This window comes from Papio anubis, chromosome X, assembly GCF_008728515.1.
Source record: "Papio anubis isolate 15944 chromosome X, Panubis1.0, whole genome shotgun sequence".
Lineage (NCBI taxonomy): Eukaryota > Metazoa > Chordata > Mammalia > Primates > Cercopithecidae > Papio > Papio anubis.
Window position 1 is genome coordinate 107,170,883 of NC_044996.1, and position 24,695 is coordinate 107,195,577.

Below are 24,695 nucleotides of genomic sequence, written 5' to 3' on the forward strand. Positions count from 1 at the left end.
ACTCCGCCTCCCGGGTTCAAGCGATTCTCCTGCTTCAGCCTCCTGAGTAGCTGGGATTACAGGCATGTGCCACCACACCCAGCTAATTTTTGTATTTTTAGTAGAGACAGGGTTTCACCATGTTGGTCAGGCTGGTCTCGAACTCCCGAACTCAGATGATCCACCTGCCTCGGCCTCCCAAAGTGCTGGGATTAGAGGAATGAGCCACCGCGCCCGGCCCAATATTTTCTATAACTTGTTTCACTGTCCCTCTCATGGGCTGAATAGAAGAAGCATTATGGGGTAATCAAAACAACACAGCCTTAAAAAATAAAGACAGCTTGATTTAAACCCTGACTTAGTCAGCTTCTAAGCTCCATTAACTTCTCTGAGCCATGCTTTCCCCATCTATAAAACCAGGCCAATAATACTTACTTTGCAAGATTTTTAAAAAGATGTAGAGATAATAGCACAAGAGGTCCACAGCAGACACTCTTTAAGGAGTAGCTATTATTTTCCGTGTTTTGCATAAGATAAAATGATCAAAATGAATTATATGGACTCCATTTTGTGGACCCATGTATTCATGTAGCGATGGAACTATAATAATTATATGGACTCAAAATGTCCCAATCATTTTGGAACTTGTAACAAAAAAAAAAAAAATCTGTAAGCAGGCTGTTTTGCTAAGGATCTATGTAGAACTCCTCTGAGGATTTGCAGTGAGAATTGTGTGGACAGCAAGCCCAGAAAAGAGCACGTTTATACCCATCCTCAATTTTCAGCCCATGCTTGGCTGTTTGTCTCTTGCTCTTGGGATCCTGCCCACTGCACTGATTTCTGGACCCTGACCTCCTTCTGACTGCCAACCTGCACTGCTCACCTCCTTTTTTGGATACTCAGCTGTTCCTCCCACTGAACCCTCTTCCAACCAGTGCTTTACATATGACTCATTCACCATCTTTCACCTGGTCCTACATGGAGGATCCCCGCTGAAACTTTGCTTGGATATGTCTCTGGTTTCATCCCTTGATCAGCTTGTAATATTTGCTTTTGAATAAAGTATATTTCACTTTTGTGGAAGCAGAATTGTTAGACAAATATAATCCCAGTCAGTGGCAGATTATTTGAAAGAAAAAATTTATGTTCCTTTATTCCTTTTGCCCCTAGAATCCAGAGGCTAATCACACTTCTTAATACTTTCATTGTCCCATCTGAAATAACGTAACTAAAAGGTTTAAAGATGAGTTATTTGAAATCTCTTCAGCAAGTCAAATGAAGTGAATTTTTTAGTATATACCAGGGTGGTTGCCATAAAAAGCAGACGGTATCTCAATAAATAACTTTATCGCGTATCATTTTCAGGAAAAGAATCATTAGTCTTCTCTTTTGAGGGCAAAACTTTTAACAAAGATATTTGCTCTGGATTTTTTAGCCGGACATGATGTAGTGGTAAGAGCATTGCATGAGGAGTCAGGAGGCCTATGCTTCAGTCTTTCATTATAATATAGTGGGTAAGAGTCTTTCCCCATCTCTCCCTTCATCTAGATGGGAGTGAGCTACTCGTACTTCCTAATGAAATATAAGTGGAATTGTTTGCACTGCTTCCCTGCTAAGGCGGCTTTGAAACAAGTATGCCTTCTCCATGCTCTGTTCTCCTTGGTCCTGGCTGGATGTTAACACCCAAACTGACCTTGGAGGTCACATGTTGAAGATGGTAGAACCACTCTCAGCCAGTGTCCCTGAATAACCCACGTAAATTAATAACCTGTTCTTCCGTCTTACCAATCAGGAACATCTGCACTATGTTAGCACATTGACATTTGAGATTTTGTGTTATAGCAGCTAGTCTGTGCCTAATTAAGTTGTTTCACTTCTTTATGACAATCTGTTTGGGTTGTTATAAGGATTAAACAAGTTAGAAAAATACCTGGCACATAATAAATGCTCAATAAATGTTATTAATAGTTATCAATGTGATTACCTAGTCTGATAGTAACTGGTTATGAGTCACTGAACGTCAGTTTCCCTGGACCTTCATTTCCTCCTCAACTGTTAAATCTAAGAGTCATACTTGATGAACTCAGTATTTCCATAAGTTTGAAATTTTATGATCAGAAGCTTCTTCAAAAAATTGCCAAGAAAAATTATTTCAACCCATGGAAAGTGGCCACCATAGGATGAGGGAGAGGCATTCCGAATATCAGGGAAAGAGGGAAAATGGAGAACAGAACAATCAGAGGGAAAACCATTATTTAAAGAGAAGCATGTTTTCTTTCTGAAATTTATCCATCAGATTCTGAAATCGGCTTTGGAGAGAAGAAAATATTTACAAACCGGGCCGTGTCCGTGAGACTTTCATTCACACCCAAATGAATATCTTGTGTGGTAAGAAAACAAGGGTGTCCTCCCAGAAGTGCAAAGCCTACAATTAAAAAAAAGAAAAGAAAAGAATCATTTTGAAAAAAAGAGCTAAAGTGGAAAACAAAATTACAAAGAATTGGCATAATCTCAACTGAAAAGTCAAAATCTTTAAAGCTCTCCAACTTCTCTGATAGAGAATTCCCATGCAAAACAAAATGAGGAACTGAGGGAAGTAGATAAAATTTTGTGCTCAAGTACTTAACTCTCCTTCATATGTGTGCCCATTTCTCCACCCTCTTATTCAAGACGTGGCAATAACGAAGCATCATTCCCTCTTTGGGGCTATCCCTGGTTTTGGTTCTCTAAAACATATAAAGCTGGCTGGGTGCAGTGGCTCATACCTATAATTCCAGCACTTTGGGAGGTCGAGGTGGGTGGATCTCCTGAGGTCAGAAGTTCAAGACCAGCCTGGCCAACATGGCAAAACCATGTCTCTACTAAAAATGCAAAAATTAGCCAGACATGGTGGCAAGCGACTGTAATCCCAGCTACTCAGGAGGCTGAGGCAGGAGAATCGCTTGAACCTGGGAGGCGGAGGTTGCAGTGAGCCGAGATCATGCCACTGCACTCCAGCCTGAGCAACAGAGCAAGACTCTGTCTCAAAAACATAAAAATAAAAAATAAAAAAAAAACCATATGACACTGTCTTGGTTGGAAGATAAGGAAAACAGTAAAGTGGCCCTTTGACTTTTTTGACTCTTAGTGACTTGAAACCACTATCTCAATGCTTATTTTCTTTTATTTTTAAGCCTTTCATTTTTATTTATTTATTTTTTGAGACACAGTCTTCCCCTGTCACCCAGGCTGGAGCACTTTCATCACACATTCTGGGGAAAGTTATGGGAGATGGTGACATCCAATCAGAACTTTAGTATCTCATTTGAGACTGGTTTAACGCTCAGAATTTCTCCAATACATAATTAAAGGCAAATACACATAATTGCAAGATAGAGGTTTGTCCAAGGAATTTTGCAAACATTACTTTTCTCCTCCTTATTATGATGTCCCTGATTTATCTTTTGGGAAATAAGCAACAGTCACAATTTGCTAATCCCATCTGTTTCCCATAAAGAGGGAAGAAATCATTAATTGCACGGTGAATTGGGGAATGAGGAGTTTCAGATCCACAAAGGAGAATTTGATTCAAAATCTCACGAAACATCCCACTGAAGCCTTAACACAGTTTGAATGTGGACTGATATTAAATGCTATTAAAGAATCATTATTTTTGTTCAGTGTGATCATGACATCATAGCCATATAGGACAATATCCTTATTTTAAGATACAAAATGATATATTTTGGGGTAAAATATCATTATAACTTTAATTTACTTTAAAGTAGTTCAACAACAAAAACAAATAGATAAAGAAGGCAACATATTAACAATTGTTAGACTGATGTAAGAGTATTGGTATGTTCATTATGCTAATCTTTTTACTTTTCTGTTTATTTGAAAGTTTCACTATAAAAAGTAAAAATCAAACCCACACAAAGCAATGGTCCCCATTTCTGTTACTGTATATAAAATGAAATAATTATAGTCTACCTATTTTATACTCAAAAGTGTTCTCTTAAATATCCCTAGACCAAATGATCTTTTACTAGAGACCACCATGTTCTGACCCTAGCAATGACCCTTCACAGAGTATGATCATGTGATGGCACATTATTAACATTCTTTCATTGAATCCCTTAGTCTGACAAAGTGTACAGTAGATATTACAAGAATTTTACAGAAAAGGGTTCTGAGAGTCAGAGTCTAAAAAATTGTGCAAGATTGTTTTTAAGTCCCCACAGTCCTAGGCCTTGCCACAGGGATGCCAGCTATTGAGTCAGCTCAAAGTGTGATCTACAGAGACAGAATGACATAGTGGGACTGGGCTCAGTCTTCTTCATCTGAAAAATAAGACAGTCTGCCTAGAGTTGTAAGATTCCTTGCAGATCTTATGTGCTAGGTGCCAGGTAGGATCAAAGAATATGAAATGCCCAAACAGTCCTACTTGCTATAGGACCTACAATGAACAATCTGACCCCATTTCTGATGTTTGCCTGCCCACCTCTCCCCGCCTGACCCTTCAGCCCTACATCTGGGCAAGCTGATAAAGAAGTTCAGGTGCTCCCTCCTTTGGCACTAGTAGGAGGTTCAAACTGCACAAGCCCTACCCTGTGCACGGGAATCCTCATCCCAGCCCCATCGCCAAATCACACTAGAACTCCGTATCATTTCTCTGCTCTCTGAGGCTACTTTTGGACCTGCTTGGGAGCCAGACCTACTATCCCCAGAAAGCCACATGATGTGAGTAATAAACTTTTTCCTATCTTCCTGGTGCATGTGAGATATTCTCACTCTCAGCAATCAAACCAAATTTTAGGTGGATGGCACATCTCATGTCTATGGAGTAACTACACACCACAAGAAGTCCTGGTCTCACTGTATGATTCTGAAATTTATTCATTCATTCTGAAAATATGTGCCTGGGGCTGTTCCAGGCACTGAAGAAAGCATTGTAAACAATAGACAAGTCTTTGACTACACGGAACTTACTTTCAAATGGGGAGAGACAGAGTGTAAACTGAATGATTAAATTAAATATATTGTGTGTTAGGTACTGATAAGTGCTATAAGAAACACAGAGCAGGGAAGGAGAATAGGAAATTTACAGGACCCTAGTTGCAATTTTAAGTAGTATGGTCAAGGAAGCCACACTGATTGTGGGACATTTGAGTAAAGACCTGAGGAAGATGATGGGTGAGCCATAGAAAACATATGAGATAGTGGGAAAAGCATATGCAAAGTTCCTGTGTAAAGGTCATGATTGGTGGGTTCAAGAGACAACAAAAGGCTGTGTGCGGTGGCTCACACCTCTAATCCTAGCAATTTGGGAGGCCAAGGTGGGCGGATAACCTGAGGTCAGGAGTTTGTGACCAGTCTGGCCAACATGGCGAAACCCCATCTCTACTAAAAATACAAAAATTAGCCGGGCGTGGTGGTGGGTGCCTATAATCCCAGCTACTCGGAAGACTGAGGCAGGAGAATCACTTGAACTCAGGAGGTGGAGGTTGCAGTGAGCCAAGATTGCACCACTGCACTGCAGCCTGGGCAACAGAGTGAGACTCCGTCTAAAAAAAAAAAAAGAAAGAAAGAGAGAGAGAGAGACAACAAGACGGTGGTGTGGATGGTGCAGAGGTGAGGCTGCTGAAGGAAGCTGGGGAGAAGGCAACAACTTTGACTTTTGTCTGGATAAAATGGGAAGCTTTTGAAGGCTTGGAGCAGCGGAGGGACATGATTTGACTTACATTTTAATTGGACATCTGTAGCAGAGCCAAAGCAGGGAGACAAGTCAGGAGACTGTTGCGAAAATCTGGGTGAGAGTTGATTGGCTGGAACAGGGTGGTAGCAGCTAATGTGGTGAGGAAATGGTTGGCTTCTTCATATGTTTTGAAAGTGTATCTTTTCAAAAACGCAACTTTTTATTTCATTGATCTTTTGTATTTTTTTAGTCTCTGTTTCATATATTTCTGCTCTGATCTGTATTATTTCTTTTCTTTTACAAATTTTGGGTTTGGTTTGCCCTCGCTTTTCCAGTTCTTTAAGATGCATCATTAGGTTGTTTATTTGAAGTTTTCCTATTTTTTTGATGTAGGCATTTATCGATGTACACGTCCCTCTTAGTACTGCTTTTGCTGTATCCCACAAGTTTTAATATGCTGTGCTTCCATTTTCATTTGTTTCAAGAAATATTTACATTTTCTTATTAATTTTGTCAATGACTCAATGGTCATTCAGGAGCACATTTTTAAATTTTCATGCATTTATATTTTTTCCAAAATTCTTCTTATTATTGATTTCTAGTTTTACTCCATTGTGATCAGAAAATATATTTAATATAATTTAAGTATTTTTTTAATTTGGGGTACCTGTTTTGTATCCTTGATAATGTTCCATGTGCTGAGGAAAAGAATGTGTACTCTGCACCTGTTGGGTGAAATGTTCTGTAAATGTCTATTATGTCCATTTGGTCTGTAGTGCAGATTAAGTCGAATGTTTCTTTGTTGATTTTCAGTCTGGATTATCTGTCCAGTGCTGAAGGTGGAGCGTTGAAGTCCTCAGCTATTATTGTATTGGGTTCTATCTCTCTTTTTAGCTCTAATAATACTTGCTTTATATATCTGGGTGCTCTAGCATTGGGTTCATATATACCTTTAGTTGTTATATTCTCTTGCTGAATTGGCCCCTTTATCATTACATAATGGCCTTCTTTGTCTTTTCTTCCAGTTTTTGTCTTGAAATCTATTTTACCTGATACAAGTATAGCTACTCCTGCTCTTTTGTAGTTTCCATTTGCATGGAATATCTTTTTCCATCCCTTCATTATCAGTGTATGTATGTCTTCAGAGGTGAAGTGAGCTTCTCAGCTGTTCACCTTGCTTCCTACCTCACTGAAAAAATTACAGCAATAAGAGGAGAACTTCCAGATTCCACTCCATTTCCTCACTAGTCAGCATCTGTATTCATATACTCTGCTTTCCTTTCTATTAAGCATAGATGAATTTTCTATGCCCCATGTAATGCCTCCACTCATGCACTAGAAGCCACTCCCCTTGCCTACTCAAAGACATTGCTCTAGCAATTCCTCCCTTTCTCCCTTATGTCACCAACATCTTGAATGGGTTGTTCTCATTTTTTCACTCATTACTAAAAAACAGATACAGATTTTCTGTTGGTCCTAATTTCTCTGACAAGTATTCCTTTAATTGTTTGCTCCCCTTTGCAGCAAAGCTCTTTGTTCTTCTTTCTCTTTCTAGTTCTTCTCTTCTCATTTCCAACAAACCTATAAGGCTTTGTCCCCAACCACTGCTGCACCAAAACTCCTCTCACCAAAGTTATCAGTGACCTTCACGTTACTACATCCAATGGTCATTTCTGATCCCTCTTCCTTCTTGACTTAGCAGTATTTAACAAAGTTGATCTTCATTTTCTACTTGATAAACTTTCTTCACACAGTGTCCAGGACATCACACCTGTTTGCCTTTGCATCTACCTTGGTAGTTGCACCTTCTCAGTCACCATCGTTGGTTCCTTCTATTTTGCTTGACTTCTGAATGTTGGTTGTGCCCCAGGACCAGCCCTTGGTTCTCTTCTCTCATCCTTCAATCTATACTTACTCTCTTTATAATTATATCCAATCCCATGGCCTTAAATATCATCTATATGTTGGACATACACAAATATCCCTAGGCCAGTTTTCACTCCCAAATTCCAGACTCATGTCCAACTGCTATTTTAACATCTTTGCTTATATGTCTAATAGACACTTCAAACTCAATATATCTAAGACCAAATTCCCAACCTTCCCCTTTTCATTTGTTCCATCAGCAGCCTTCACATTTGCTCAAGCAGAAATCTTAAAGTCATCCTTGACATCTCTCTCTTACCCAATACATCAGTAATCTTGTCTCTCCCTTCAAAACATATCTAGAATCTGTTCCTCTTACCCTCTCCACTACTGCCACCACAGCCCCAGCTTCTATAATTGATAGCTATCTATTGACAGGCTTCACTACTTCTACCTTGTTTTCACCCTGGCCCCCGCCCCCACAGTCTATTCCACAGTTTATTCTCAGTCAGTGGGATCCTTTTAAAATGCAATTAGATCATGTCCCTCCTTTGTTCAAGATCATCCAATGATTCCCCATTTCACTCAAAATAAAAGCCAAAGTCCCAATAATGGTGTGCTTGTTTTTCCCTCAGTTCCAGGCACATTCTTCTCCTTGCTGAGAGTACTTATCATCTTCCAACATACTGTACCATCCACTTATTTATTATGTCTGTTGTTTATTGTCTGTGTACCCACTAGAATGTAAGCCCCATGAAGGCATGGATTTTCCTGTTTTGTCTACTGAGGTATCACTCTCGAGCACCTAAAATAAAACCTGGCAAATAGTAAGTGCTTAATGAATACTCATTGAATGATTAAAGGAGGAATTTTGACTCTGAAGAAAGGACCCATTCTTCTCATTTGTGAACAGCCTCTCATTTTGCTAACAGAAAGAACAGAAATTTCTATTGTCTGTGAAGCAACGTAATGAAGTTTAGTGGTGATTATAATCACTAATCACTCTTGAGTACTTAATTTCTTTATAAAAGGCAACTTCAGCTAAACACATATAAATACTGCACATTCGTCCAAAAATTATTTATTGTGCACCTACTAAGTGCCTAGTACAGGTATGAGTACCATTGAGGGTTGAGGACTATGGATGAAGATTTCAAGCAAACTTTCGGACCTCCTGGTAGGTCTATTCCAAGTCACACTCTTTCTTTGATGATAAGTCATTTTGCTATAGCAACTCAGGATTAGTCTGCTGCCCTTCTACTTCCCTGTTTGTGCTATACAGAAGATCCATATGGTGCCTGGACTTACAAAATAGGGGTAGGAAGAAGAGTAACAGAAAGTGTGTACAAGTAGGAGCCAAATACTTCAGCAGTTCATGAAAAAGATTAAATGGGGAGGAAATACTGCCTCTGAGAAGAAATTGCCTTTGCAATTGTTGTCACAGATCAAAAAGAAGCCTCAGATCCCTGCCCAAAAGTACAAGTCACGAATTTGCCAGTTTGCCAGGTCTGGATGGTAATACGTGCTTACGAAGGGCATCAGAGATTTTGAGAGGCCACTAGAAGCTGCCATTGCCAAAAAGAGGACAGAGAGATGGGCTTCCACTCTCTTTCCACCCTTTATCCAGAGGAGCCTGCTTTTACCTGTTTCATTTGTTTATGCTTTAACATCAGCTATTTTTGAACAAAGGGTTTCTTCTGTTTTCTGTTAATTTCTTTTCTTTCTTTCTTTTTTTTCTTTTCTTCTTTTTTTTTTTTGAGATAGAGTATCACTGCCCAGGTTGGAGTGCAGTGGCGTGATCTCGGCTCACTGCAAGCTCTGCCTCCCGCGTTCATGCCATTCTCCATTCTCCTGCCTCAGCCTCCCAAATAGCTGGGACTACAGGTGCCCACCACCACACCTGGCTAATTTTTTGTATTTTTAATAGACATGGAGTTTCACTGTGTCAGCCAGGATGGTCTTGATATCCTGACCTTGTGATCCACCCGCCTCGGCCTCCCAAAGTGCTGGGATTACAGGTATGAGCCACCATGACCGGCCTCTTCTGTTAATTTCTTAATTTCTGTTTGGGAAAATAAAAGTAAATCTTATTTTGCTCTTTCACTTCCCCATAGATCCCTGCCCGCTTTGGAAAAAAGAGTATAAATAGAATTCATTCACTGGAAATATGAGGGCTCCGAGGACCCTTGCTGGTAGAACGAAGGCAGTTATTAACCTCTCTGTGCTTGGCTTTTGTAACTGCAGAATAGTATCACAATTTTTATATTGGCATCTTTGTACAGATGATGATTTTGAAACAGCTGTTAAAACACCAGCTTCCATTTCACCTTGAAAGTGAAATACCAATGTTAAATAATGAAAAGAACCATCTCTTAGAATGCCTTTTGCATCTTTTATCAGCTACTGCATTTACTGAGATTAATAAATGTATCTGTCTATCGGCTCAATTCATTTGCTATAAAAGAATATAATCATTGGTAGACACATAGGAGAATTGTCTGGTTTGCCAGGCAGGCACACACAAAGGGTGGACGAGGCATGAATGATCTACAACTACACACAGCTACATCGATACATCTCACAATGTTGAGTGGACGAAGTGAGACACAAAAGAGCGCATGCTGAATGATCCCATTTATGTAAAGTTCAAAAATAGGCAAAACGAATCTGTGATGTTAGAAGCCAGGATAGTAAGTTATCCTTGGGTGGATGAGGAGTAGTGACTGGAAGGAAATAAAGGGTATTGGGGAGCTTCTGGGTGCTACTACCATTCTGTTTCTCTAGCTGGGTATTAGTTAACGATGGTTTTTTCATCGTAAGAATTCATTGAACTATACATTTAATGATTTGTGCACTTTTCTGTTTGTGTGTTACACTTTAGTAAACACGTTACATAAACAATTACTATGGTAAGAGTTGGGTGGAGAATTTGATTCTGTCTCCTGAGATAAGTAGGAATATGAATGTAGCTCTGAAACTCAGGCTTGGAACAGAATTGCCAAAGACTGTCCTGTGAGGATCATCTCAGAGGCTGGCACAGATTTGGGGCAGTAACAGTTATAATTATACCTATTTTAATTCTAAGCACCAAAGTAACAGGTGGTACTTGTTGAAAAATTGTACCAAAGGACAACTGTTAAGATGCACATACACACAATAGGAATATTCTGTCATGATTTTGATTGGGGTTTACTGTTTCTGTAAACAATTAAGGCAGCTACTCGCTTTGAGTGATTCTACTGTTGAGTTTGGCAGGATGCCATATGCAATTATTGAGGATAATGACAAATGCTCCATGAACTATAAGTTTTAACAATCATACGTTCCTTGCTTCATGTATTTGTTGTTATTATTTACGATTTTGGGAAGGTTTCTAAGGATTTCTTTATAGAAAACCATCATTTAACAAAAGGCTTAATGCCACCAGTAGAAACAATTTTACTAGAATAAAACATGACTATTGCATTCCGTATAATTAAATTAAATCAATAGATTCAGTTTACTAAATTAGATATTTAAAAATATATATTTAGTAATAGCTTCCAATCCTGGGTCTGCCATTTATTAGCTACGTGCCTTTGAGCCATTTGCTGGCCCCGTTTCAGCCTGTTTTCCTCAATGGTCTTGCTCTCACAGAGTTGTCATGAGGATTAAGTGAGATAACACACATAATTAATGTAGAACACCTGGCACGGGGTCTGCATCCAAAAACTTGTTAAATTGTCACTCTCGTTTTTATTAATAGATTAACTACCACATTATTATACATGGTGAAACCGATCATTTATTCAGAAATATTCTGGTTTCAAACATAACATTTGAACGGGGAAAAGTCATAGAAATGCCATGAACTCAGCAAAATCCCTTTTAAAAAAAACTTAAATTTGAGAAATTTCTAGGTATGAATCAATTATTTTGGTGACTCCAAAAAAGACCACTTCTCTTAAGTACTAATGGTAAAAACAAACAAACAAAAAGATACAAGATAAAATAAAATAAAATAAAATAAAATTCTACCCAACCCATGAAATACTAGTGTTGAAAGGCAGCAGAATTTGAGAATTACTGACTGGTTTATTCATTTCTCCCCTACCATCTGTCAGATATCAACATGATCTCTTATAGCAGCCAGCTTTAACGAGCAAAATGTTCTTATCTGTTCTCTTCCTAGGGCTTTAAAGATTAGCACCTTATAAATTTTCCCTCTTCCTCCTTCCTTCTCTTTAGGGGGAAGGAGTGTGCATTAGTAAGAATAGTGGGCTTCAGATCTGAATCTTGGTGCTACTGGTATTAATTGAGTGAATCTGGCAAGTTGCGTAATCCCCCTGAACTTTCTTTTTGATATCTATTTGGTAAGCTTGCAAGGTAAAAATCTGATCATTGCAAGGTAAAAAATCACATGTAATAGTTGTTTGCGTCTAAGCCCTAGGAAGCTCTGATACTCGTAAGGTAGAATAATCTATTTGAAATATCAACGAATATGTTTTTGTTTGTGGTACTTCCTCCTTAACCCTGTCTGATTGCTCACTTGGGCAGTCATATTATTGATTCAAGTGAGGTCTGGTAGAGCAGAAATGCAGAGAGAAAGAAAAGAGGCAATTTGTGTTATGAGTTTCAAAGTGTCCATTTTGAAATTGCAGAGATGATAGCTTGAGAAAAAGAATATCCTTAACAGCCTAGAATTCTAGGCACAAAAGCATAGATTTGGAATAATCCATGGATAGTCAGAGCCAGTTTTTCCTCCTGCTTTGTTTCCTGGCCTCCAATACTGGGAACTGAAAGGGGAAGAAGAGAAGCAAGAGAGGAGAAGCAATAGAAATAAAAATTGGTTGACCTTTGACACTGTACCCTGCTATGTGTTCCCCAGGTCAACTTCTGAAGGATGGGGAGCATGCTGGAAAGCTCCATGAGTTTGGAGAATCCTAGAACTGAGGACAACCTGTCTTGCTTTTTTTTTTTTTTTTTTTTTTGAGACGGAGTCTTGCTCTGTGGCCCAGGCTGGAGTGCAGTGGCGCGATCTCAGCTCACTGCAAGCTCTGCCTCCCGGGTTCATGCCATTCTCCTGCCTCAGCCTCCCGAGTAGCTGAGACTACAGGCACCCGCCACCACGCCCGGCTAATTTTTGTATTTTTAGTAGAGACAGGGTTTCCCCATGTTAGCCGGGATGGTCTCGATCTCCTGACCTCGTGATCCACCCGTCTCGGCCTCCCAAAGTGCTGGGATTACAGGCGTGAGCCACCGCGCCCAGCCCTGTCTTGCTTTTAAGACAGACCTCTAGAAGGCAATAAATGTTATAGAGCTCCCTGGCACCCAGCAAGAGGAAGAAACAATACAGTAGAGGCAGCCTTGTAGTACCTCTGTGCCTAATGTGTCTTGGAGAGCTGCTAAGAGGTTGAGAGAATGAAATCACGAGATACATTGTTGTAATGGGGTCACTGTCACACAACCATGAAATATTAGGCTCACAGACACTTTGAAGGGTGAGAAGAGTAGGGTTTATCGGGTGAAAAGAGAAAAAAGGGAAAATAGGGACTCTCAAAAGAGCAAGAGTCCTGCTAGTAGTCTTCCTGCCTCTCAGATTGAATCCCAGGTTCCACCTCGGAACAGAAGAGGCCAGCTCTTCCCCGCTGCAAATGGTGTGAACTTCCTGAGGCTTCACCCCCGTGTGCACTCCTCCCAGTGTGCAGGCCGGCTGGAAGTTCTCCAGTGACCTCTTTATACTTGGTTGTCTCAATATCAGGTCTTTTAATGAGAGTGAAGCAAACCTTGCAGTAAGTAGGAGACAGCCAAGATCCAATGGGAATATAGAAGTCCCAATAGAACCCAGCATGGACATTTGATGATGATGTTCTAATGACCAAGGACCATCGGATCCCCATAGCCCTACATGTCTTGACATTCAGATACTCTCCATGATTTAACCATGGCTGTGGGGAAATGGAGAGGAGACCCAAAATGGACAAAATAAACCATGAAACAACTGAGGATTGCCTAACATTGCAAAGATTAAATTTCCACCATCTAGCAGAATTGAGACACACAACGAAATGTTCTTGACATGCTAGAAAAATAGACACATTTCCTACCCACTGAGTTCGAGGCCTGAAAATGTGTGCCCACCTACATTTATTTTCTGAACATAAAGAGTTATATGGAACTTCTACTCAGTTCCTTATGGAATTCTTATAGATGAAGCTAATTTTTCTGCTTGCAGCTTTTATGAGAACTGGAAATCTCATCCACAGGCTTGCACTGCTGCTCCCAGTAAAAAATGTTTTTTTTTCTTTGTGGTTGTTAGAGGCAGACAAATCCCCGCACTGGGTTACCCCTCCAAAGCTTTCACCCTCGATCCCTCTCTTTAACACAAGTGTGAATTTGGCAGTGGACTTACCTGTTTCTGTAGACAATCTTGTTCGGGTACTTCTTTTCTCAAAAATCATGCCTAAGGACTTCCCTTGCAATAAAGGCAAATACTATAAATCAAGGACAAGAATAGAATTAAAATATATCTTATATATAAATTATGTTTTAAAACATATTCTTTATTAGAAAATAAGTAATAACTACCCCCAAATAAGTGTTTAAAATATTGTTTAAAAACTGAGTTTAGGCCAGGTACAGTGGCCAATGCCTGTAATCCCAGCACTTTGTGAGGCCGAGGCAGGTGGATCACCTGAGGTCAGGAGTTCGAGACCAGCCTGGCCAACATGGAGAAATCCCGTCTCTACTCAAAATACAAAAAAAAAAAAAAAAAAAAAATTAGCCGGGCGTGCTGGTGTGCGCCTGTAATCCCAGCTACTAGGGAGGCTGAGGCAGGAGAATTGCTTAAACCTGGGAGGTGGAGGTTGCAGTGAGCCAAGGTCGCGCCACTGCACTCCAGCCTGGGCGACAGAGCAATATTCCATCTCAAAAAAAAAGTGAATATAAATTTTTTTTAACATACTATACAAATGGGGGAAGAGAACAGTAATTCCCACAGCTTATTGACATGTAATTAGAAAGCAGTATTAATTGTTCTGAGTTCAACATGTGAATTTTTTCCAAAGTATATTAATATTTCATACTGGAACCACCTTCTTACTTAACGCCATTGAAATCCCCATTCAGTTTTCAATGACCTCGAAGGTGTTTGGTTTGGAGGTGTTTTCTCAGCTAGGAAAATGCTACTCTGTTACAACATGGGGCACTATGACTTCCACTTAGATCAATGATGAAGCCCTAGTGTTTTAGCTACACATTCATCATGCATCCTAATGGGAATACAAAGACTTTGCTTCCGGAAGTCATTTGAAAACAATCTGGAGAGTTCGAAATGTGGGGCGGGGCGCTTCCTCCTTCCTCTTCTGTAGAAGGGCTTCCGGATAGAATGAGTTCTGGAACAAATAGATTCCTGCCAGCTAACCTCCCTCATCCACAAAGTGTCAAGAATATAGGCCTGGGCCTGGGGAGACCTTTTCTCCTTATTTCAGGTGTTATATAGGAACATCAACCCATAGCAGTTGCAGTCACTCCTGTCCACAGTTTCTCTTAGGAGCTTGGAAAGCCAGCCAACTAAATAAAATCAAAGCCGTGTCAAACTTTCTCAACCTGAAACCAACTCTTTAAAAAAGTTGAACAAGCTTGGAATATGAAAATGCTTTCACAATTAAGCAGTCTAAATGAAGCTACTGTATTAATTGTGTTTCAAAGATAAATTGCTCAAAATGCAGAATTAAGCTTATAGCTAAGAACCATATGCCATCTCTTCTCCTACCTGGATACCATTAATTGTTTCTTTGCTAAACTAAATGCTTTTTAAAATGCTGTCACATCATTGTGAATTTTTTGACATTATCCTAATGATTCTATATCTGATATGCATCCAAAATTAAAATTTGTCACTAGGAAAAAAAGGATCACTTTCTTCTTCTTCTTCTTTTTTTTTTGAGATGGAGTTTCGCTCTTATTGCCCAGGCTGGAGTGCAATGGCATGATTTCGGCTCACTGCAACTTCCGCCTCCCAGGTTCAAGCGATTCTCCTGCCTCAGCCTCCCTAGTAGCTGGGATTACAGGCATGTGCCACCACGCCTGGCTAATTTTGTATTTTGAGTAGAGACGGGGTTTCTCCATGTTGGTCAGGCTGGTCTCGAACTCCCGACCTCAGGTGATCCACCTGCCTAGGCCTCCCAAAGTGTTGGGATTGCAGGCATGAGCCACTGCACCCGGCCTTAATTTTTGACTTGATAGAAAATACACAGAGAAAAGAAAAGGGGTATAAAAATAAAATCTTGACAGATCACCTGAGGTCAAGAGTTTGAGACCAGCCTGGCCAACATGGTGAAACTCCGTCTCTACTAAAAATACAAAAATTAGCTGGGCATGGTGGTGTGCACCTGTAATCCCAGCTACTTGGGAGGCTGAGGCAGGAGAATTGCTTGAACCCGGGAGGCAGAAGTTGTAGTGAGCCAAGATCGTGCCAATACACTCCAACCTGGGCAACAGAGCAAGACTCCATCTCAATAAATAAATAAATAAAATAAAATCTCTTCAGACAAATGATTTCTTAGGTTCGATCCAGTTAATAATGAATTTCAGCATTCCACATGAAAAAAGTGCAATGACTTGTCATTCAATAACTGATTTTTATGCTCTTTTGTATGCCTGTATGCTCCATGATAATCAATTACCTTGACTGTGAGGGTTCATTACTTAGCTACTGTTTAAGAATTTTAATGTATTTTCTTTTTCCTCTTTTTTTGGGAAGGCTGCCTTTAAAAAGGCGGACTGATAGTAATGGAAGGTAAAAAGAAAATGTTACATACCTCTCCTTTCTGTTTTATCCTAAATTTCAGATCTGCTGATAGCCATAGCATATATTTAATTTCTTCTCCAGTAAAGTTTTTTAGAGTGAGAAGGTCACGGCCCTTCAGCTGCACTTTATTTTGTAGTGGTTGTCCACACCTATAAAAAGAGATTTAAAAAGGAGAAATATGTATTTCAGAAAAAGCCCATGTACTATGGTGATTCATTGTTTTATTGTTGATAAAGCATTCCTTTTCTTTTTTTTTTTTTTTTTTTTTTGAGACAGGGTCTCACTCTGGCCCAGGCTGGAGTGTGGGACAATCTAAGTTCACTGCAGCCTCTGCCTCCCAGGTTCAAGCGATTCTCCTGCCTCAGCCACCCAAGTAGCTGAAACTACAAGCACACGCCACCAAGCCCGGCTAATTTTTGTATTTTTACTAGAGATGGGGTTTCTCCATGGTGACCAGGCTGGTCTGGAACTCCTGAGCTCAAGTGATCCGCCCACCTTGGTCGCTTGATAAAGCATAGCAAATGCTTTATCTTTTTATTCTTGATAAAGCACAGCAAATCACATATAACCTCATGTGTCTCTGCGAAGTGTTAATGCATTGAAATTTGATATGGCCATCGTTTATATTTTATATGTCCAGTATTTTGGATGTTTGACAGAAAAAAAAAAAAAGAATTTGCAAAAAGAGATTGAATTCTTATTTGTTTGAAATAGCCACATGAGTGGCTTTGTCACTTACTAGTCATACAACCTAGAGCAATTTACTTACCCACTCTCTGCTTCTAAATTTCTCACCTAGAAAATTACTATACTAATCTTATAGAGTTGTTGTGAAGATAAAATTATTTAATACATGTAAAGCAGACATTGTCTGGAATATAATAAGCATTTGATAACTTTTAGCTATTATTATCAAAATCATTAGGCTGTACAAGCAGCATTTGTAATGCACAATAGAAAATAATTTCATATTTTCCCCCTACTGCCCTTCAAATCTGTTCTTGGGGCTTGTTCTTTTTATCCCTGGATGAAAATACAATGGACACTGTAGCTTCTCTACTAACTCAGAAAAATACAAAATGCCCTCTGCTTATTTTACTACCTCAAAGAGTCTCAGTAAAATAACATGTAACAAAAATATGATAATAATAATAATGATTAAAAAAAAAAACTTAAGAAATTTACTGCAGGTTAACACCTTTTCCCTTCCAGCTTATGCCTGATTAAAGCTGGCCTCCTCTATGGGGAAAGAGGGGTCAGTGTGCTATTTCCTCTGTTTCCTTCCTTTCAGTTCCTCGAAGTGAAGCCAAGGGAAGATGAGGAGTTAAGAGCCAGCAAAAGCCTGGTTCTGCTCTAGCAATCTAGCATTGGTGCAGGTGTTTCAAACACCTGACTGTCTTGTGGAGTGTTTTTGGAGGTCCTTTGGAGAACCCCCCCTTATCATTAGGAATTGCTCATAGCAGTCTTTGATGCAGACAATTACATTTCCTCTGGCATCCAAGGGAACACATCCAGCCTCTATTTTGCTGAGATTTCCCCCACCCCTCCAGGAGGTCTCTTGGTCATGATCTGAAACAATACCATGCTGGGTTTTTTTTTTCTCATTCCCTATTGGTTCACGGGAAGGTCTCCACGTTCTTTGCTCTAACAAGTGTCAGGTCCATCCTGGTATAGACTCCATCTTGTTCTGCTATCAGAACAGCTAACTAGCCTGTCCTCCTTACTTTAAATTTCTCCTGACATCAGTTTACTGTGGGCCCTAGTGAAGCCATTTCCTTGGGCTTGAAGTGAAGGAAGAGTATCCCCTTCATGGGGGAGGGGGCATATGATACACAATAGAAACACTCTCTATAAATTATCTTCTAATTTCCAACCCCTTTCTTGGTTTCTGCAACACATTTTATAAGCTGAAGGTGGTACCCAAGGGATTCCAAACTGAATTTTGTCTATTTCCTTTGCAATTCCATTTGTAGTGGTCTAGCATCTCACTTTAGAATGAGAGAAGAATCAGTATCTACTGGGCCTGGGCCTGGGCAGAAACCAAAACTGAAAAATATTGATTTTAACATTTTGTTATATTGTTATGACAATAATTGTTATTTGCGGTAATCAGTCTGTAAAATAAGCATCATTTTTCTCTCATCATTCCCAGTGTCATCTGTGTTTAACAATAATTGGTATTTTCTACCATTCGAAATCATAAATAGCCAAAGACAAATTGTGGTTCACCACATGTACTAAACATTAATTTTACTAGAAGTAAAATAACCATCACAAAATGATCATGCTTTAATTCTAACCTAATGAGAGAGCTTGTGCTACTTGGGATGAAGAGTTAATCATCTGTTGGGATTTATGGAGGCCTTTTGCAATGGTAATAAGCTTATAGGTGGGAAAATCACAAATTCACTCAATTTGTTGTTTCCACTGCATGATGTCAGTAACTTAGACAAGTGAATATTGCACTACATATGTTTACTGCAGAGTTGATTGGTTCATTTAATGTTCAGTAGGTGAATAGATATTTTTCGGTAGACATTTTGTGAGACTGAGCCCTTTAGAGGTCTAGTTAATAGGGAAGAGAATTTCCATAAGGATTGAGAGTTTCTGGGTTGGTTGGCTAATTGGTTGATTGACTGATTTTTTTTTTTTTTTTTTTTTTTTGTGACACAGTCTTGCTCTGTCACCCAGGCTGGAGTACAGTGACATGATCTCGGCTCATTGCAGCCTCCACCTCCTGGGTTGAAGCGATTCTTGTGCCTCAGCCTCCTGACTAGCTGGGATTACAGGCACCTGCCACCACACCCGGCTAATTTTTTGTATTTTTAGTAGAGACGGGGTTTCATCATGTTGGCCATACTAATCTCAAACTCCTGAGCACAAATGATCTGCCCACCTCAACCTCCCAAAGTGCTGGGATTACAGGTGTGAGCCACCGCACCCAGCCAATTGACTGATTTAATCTAAGACATTAGTGACATATTCAACTACAAATAGAAATTACTGTTTTCAGCTTACATGTGGAAACAAAATTTTGATTAACATTCCTATTTCAAAGATGTATTATTGTCTTTGACTTTTAAAAATACGTGAATCGTAGGCTCTCCAAATGGAAATTTCTTTAAAGCAGTGGTCCTCAACTTTTCAGTACGTACCTCTAACAGTAAAAAATTTTAAACATGGATTCATAATGTATGTTTTATTTGTTTATATGTGCTGCTATACTAAAAGATTATGTACATAACAAAACATAAACAAAAATAAAAATTTTAAAAGTTTAGACTAAAAATAATCAAATATTTTATTTTATTTTATTTACTTATTTTTGAGACGGAGTTTTGCTCTGTCACCCATGCTGGAGTGCAGTGGCGTGATCTTGGCTCACTGCAACCTCTGCCTCCCGGGTTCACGCCATTCTCCTGCCTCAGCCTCCCGAGTAGCTGGGACTACAGGCATGTGCCACCACGCCCAGCTAATTTTTGTATTTTTAGTAGAGACGGGGTTTCACCATGCTGGCCAGGCTGGTCTCGAACTCCTGACCTCAGGTGATCCACCCACCTCAGCCTCCCAATGTGCTGGGAATAGAGCACGTGAGCCACCATGCCAGGCCAAGAACCAAATATTTTAAAAATAAGTTTGTAGATATACAAAGACATTTTGTTGGCTAAAGAAGTTTCTAGACAGCCCTTCATTTTCTTCCTTCTACTGAAACCCTAGTAAAATGCTTACACAACTGTGCCCAATATCTCCATCGTAGTCAGCAATTTGATAACTTTGGAAGTAAGGCATTTAGGCAGAAAATTTGTATTTACATACAAATTTTGGTTATGTGTTTTCTTCTGATAATATTAATTAGTAGTAATATTAAGCAACACTTGGAATACCAAGTACTGATAATGTTAAGGAGTAAACACTGACTAATATTCATGCATTTTTCAGGGTCAACTGAAATCTTCTGGGGATTGTAAAACAGATTTGCATATGTGGCCTGAAATGAAGGCACGGCAGCTTAACCTTTCTCAATTCACAGTTAGGGCAGATTTGAAAATACTTTTCTTCTGGAATAAGATCCAAGCAACATAAAATTACAGAAAATAAACCTTCTTGACTACATGTCTTACAATAACACATTAATATTCCTTGGCTTAAGACTTCCTCTAATATTATTTTAAAAGGGGAAGAATACTTCGCTGGAAAACCCCACTCCCTCTGTTTCAAGGAATTTGGGAAACATCACTGTAGCTGTTGAACTCACATCCATCAACCACAGGAAAAACCACTCATGAACTAATTTTGAGGCTTTCAGTTTTTTGCCTTGAGTAAAACGTTTTACTCAGACTCCTGGTTATTTTGGAGCCCACAAAAGCTGAGTCTCCAAACTGCTATACTTAAAGGATTCAATACCGTCCCCTATTCTCAGCCTCTGCGGGATTTTGTTGTGTGCTCTCACTTCTGAATGCTCACAAGACTACAGGTTTTATTTAAGAGAATGTCGTAGATCTTAGAATTGTGTCGTTCTTGTTGAATCTCAGAGAAATAGAAGTGGAAATGAAAATTTTGCAAAGAACTAAACTTTTTCTCCCCAGTTTCCATAAAAGGAAACAGGAAAGAGGAGGACCAAGAATACCTTACCTTTTACTACTCCAAAAGCTCCAACTTCCAGTTCTTATTTTTTTTATTTTTTATTTATTTATATTTTTTTGAGACGGAGTCTCGCTGTGCTCCCAGGCTGGAGTGCAGTGGCGTGATCTCGGCTCACTGCAAGCTCTGCCTCCCGGGTTCACGCCATTCTCCTGCCTCTGCCTCCCAAGTAGCTGGGACTACAGGTGCCCGCCACCACGCCCGGCTAGTTTTTTGTATTTTTAGTAGAGACGGGGTTTCACCATGTTAGCCAGGATAGTCTCGATCTCCTGACCTCGTGATCCACTCGCCTCAGCCTCCCAAAGTGCTGGGATTACAGGCTTGAGCCACCGCGCCCGGCCTCCAGTTCTTATTATCCCCAGTAGAAGACAGACTGGAGGAAGTAACAAGTTTCTGGGGCTTCCTCAGCTTTTGTCCTACATACTTAGAAGTTTCTAAGTTGGAGGTGAAATTAAGCTTGTAGTTAGGGTTAGGGTTAATGTTCTGCTGTGGGTTTGCGTCGTGAGATGCTGCTGTTTCTATTTCTCCACTGACAGAAGATTTGAATATAAAGGTAGAAAGAACACACAAACATCCTGCTTGAACCTTTCCTTTTTGTCAAGGCCTTTGATTTTCAAATGTATATAGAACAGAAACTTTTATTTCAATATTTTTCCCTTGGACTACAAGTGATCGGAAAAATCTCTCTTTCTGACTCTAGACTTTCCATGGCAGCAGCTGATAATGTTGCCCTCACTCTTGCTGCCCTCAAATCACATCTCCAATAAATGTTAGCAGACAACCTTCCCCCACCCCAGAGTTTCCTTGTGCCCCTTTGTGTTTTTGTTTGCTGATTGGTTTTGCAGTAAGGACACTTAACATGAGATCTAGTCTCCTAATAAATTTTGAACTGCACAACGCCATATTGTTAACTATAGGCACTAAGTTGAACAGCAGATCTCTAGAATTTATTCATCTAGAATAATAGAAAGTTTATATCTATAGAAAAACTCCCCATTTCCCCCACTCCCAACTTCTGACAATTGGTATTGTCTGATGTTTTAAATTAGAATCTATGAGTTTGGCTATTTTTGATTCTTATATAAGTAAAATCATATCATATTTGTCCTTCCTGGCTTATTTCACTTAGCATAATGTCCTCCAAAGTTTTTTTTTTTTTTTTTTAAATAACACAGGCAGTTTTTAATTTGCATGGTAGTGTGTGGGACTGTGAATAGCCATTAAATCTGAAACCATGCAAAGTAACCTTAATATTTAGCGGGAAAACTGTAATTGTTCTGTGACTTTTAAAAAATTGTCAGAACATTAAAAACTTTTATTGTCAGCTATAAATGTGTAGGGAAGTGAAAAATAGTAAAACTGATGTATTTTTTAGTACAATGCAATTTAAAACATTAGAAGCATTGAGAATTATAGTGTTTTATTTCCTTGTAAAACTCTATCAAGAGTAATTTGAACAGTGCTTGCTTTCTCATCATAGAACTTATGGTATAGAGCAAGCATCTTTTCTATGTTGTGATAAACTGTCATAATTCTTTCTAAGTTTGGATAAACTTTTAACATTTTCCTTTGCACTTTGAACACTGTGTAACATCTCATAGAGTTCCTTTAATGTGAAGTGTTTTGCTGGTGTTACTTCCCCTGGGACATCTTCATCCTTTTTGTCACAACCACTTTCTGCAGTTATGTCAATAACTTTATCTTCACTAAGTTCCTCTGGCTGTATATCTACAGTCTCTCAAACAGCAGCAGGGTAACAATCACATAATCAGCTGTTTCTTCCATAACTCGATTTACATTCAATTCAAATTTAACTTCCACTGCTATCACTTTTTTTTTTTTTTTAACAGAGTCTCACTCTGTCGCCCAGGCTAGAGCACAGTGGTGCAATCTCAGCTCACCACAACCTCTGTCTCCCGGGTTCAAGCGATTCTCCTGCCTAAGCCTCCCAAGCAGCTGGGATTACAGACGTCTGCCGCCACGCCCAGCTAGTTTTTGTATTTTTTAGTAGAGACGGGGTTTCGTCATGTTGACCAGGCTGGTCTTGAACTCCTGACCTCAGGTGATCCGCCCGCCTCAGCCTCCCAAAGTCACTTTTTATTTCTCTGCTGCACTTTCATGTACTGCACTGTCATTATCCATTTATCCATTATCCATTTTTGTAAAATGTCCATGGGTTTATCACTGGGAGAAAAGGAGGCAGCACAGCTATACTCTTTGCTGTCTGTATGCAAACTGTATGACAGATGCACAGTGACCAATCACCAACAGACTTTAAAAGAAGTGATGTAATTGGTCACTGATCATGATGTACTGTGTATGTGTTAGTTACATGGTGATTTGTAGACTGAAGAGTTAGCAATGAAGTTTTTGCTTTATGAATTACTTATAATTAATATGCCACGATGACTGAAATTTGAACTGTGTTCGTAGTGGCCTAGTGCTATTAACTAAACTGTGGTAATTGAAATTTGTTCACGTTGGGATCTTGCAAAGGAAGGGCTGCCTGTACTCCAAAAGTTTTCCGATCACAGGACTCTGATATACCATTCCCTCTGTCCAGAACACTCCTCAGTTCTCAAAGCTGGCTCCTTCTCATTCTCAGGCTGTAAGCTTAAATATCACCTCCTAAGAGATTCCTTTCCTGACTCTACTGTCTAAGTAGTCTTCACTTGACCTTCATTTTGTTTGTAATACTTATCACAATTTTAACATAGATTTATGTGTTTATTTATTGCTTACTTTTACTCTTCTCACTGGATTACATATGATCCACAAATAGCAGAGACCTTTCCTGTTTTATTCACTAATATATACCCAGTGCTTAGTACAGTGCTTGGAATATAGTAAGCATTCAATAAATATTTCTTAAGGAAATGAATAAATGATAATAGGTCTTCAGGGCAAAAGTAAATCTATTTGTATAAGAAAGAATTCAGGCCAGGCGTGGTGGCTTATACCTGTAATCCCACTTTGGGAGGCCGAGGCGGGCGGATCACTTGAGGTCAGGAGTTCTAGACCAGCCTGGCCAACATGGTGAAACCCCATCTCTACTACAAATACAAAAAATTAGCCGGACGTGGTGGCAGGTACCTGTAATCCCAGCTACTCCTTGGGAGGCTGGGGCAGGAACCTGGGAGGCAGAGGTTGCAGTAAGCTGAGATCGCGCCATTGATTGCACTCTAGCCTGGGTGACAAGAGTGAAACTCCATCTCAAAAAAAAAAAAAAAAAAATAGAAAGAAAGAATTAATTCCTAGCAGATTTCTGGGATGAATATCGAAAGATTTGTCATGATGGATTTTCAACATCCTGACCAAGTTCTGATGATAAGAAAAGACATAGGCCAGGTGCAGAGGAGAGAAAACAGTGCACTTTGATTATTCACAATGTCAAAACTTAAAATGAATGCCTTTTAAAAACATCACTTCAGCCGGGCGTGGTGGCTCATGCCTGTAATCCCAGCACTCTGGGAGGCTGAGGCGGGGGGATCACCTGATGTCAGGAGTTCGAGACCAGCCTGACCAATATGATGAAATCCCGTCTCTACTAAAAGTATAAAAAATTAGCCGGACGTGGTGGCGGGGGGCCTGTAATCCCAGCTACTCCGGAGGTTGAGGCAGGAGAATCGCTTGAACCCGGAAGGCAGAGGTTGCAGTGAGCCAAGATGGTGCCATTGCACTCCAGTCTGGGCAACAAGAAGGAAACTCCATCTCAGAAAAAAAAAAAAAAAAAAAGACAAA

General features: G+C 39.6%; 1 protein-coding gene across 2 annotated transcripts in view; it reads right to left on the reverse strand.

Annotated features, from left to right (window-relative positions):
* OTC (ornithine carbamoyltransferase) overlaps positions 1-24,695 on the reverse strand; it is a 73,113-nt gene that overhangs the window by 40,183 nt on the left and 8,235 nt on the right. For both annotated transcript variants that reach the window (XM_009197403.3, XM_003917578.4), the window contains 3 exons: positions 16,324-16,462; positions 13,914-13,995; positions 2,317-2,404 (listed from right to left, as the gene is read on the reverse strand). In XM_009197403.3, the coding sequence (XP_009195667.1) occupies positions 2,317-2,404; positions 13,914-13,995; positions 16,324-16,462 (309 nt within the window). The remainder of the gene's footprint in view (positions 1-2,316; positions 2,405-13,913; positions 13,996-16,323; positions 16,463-24,695) is intronic.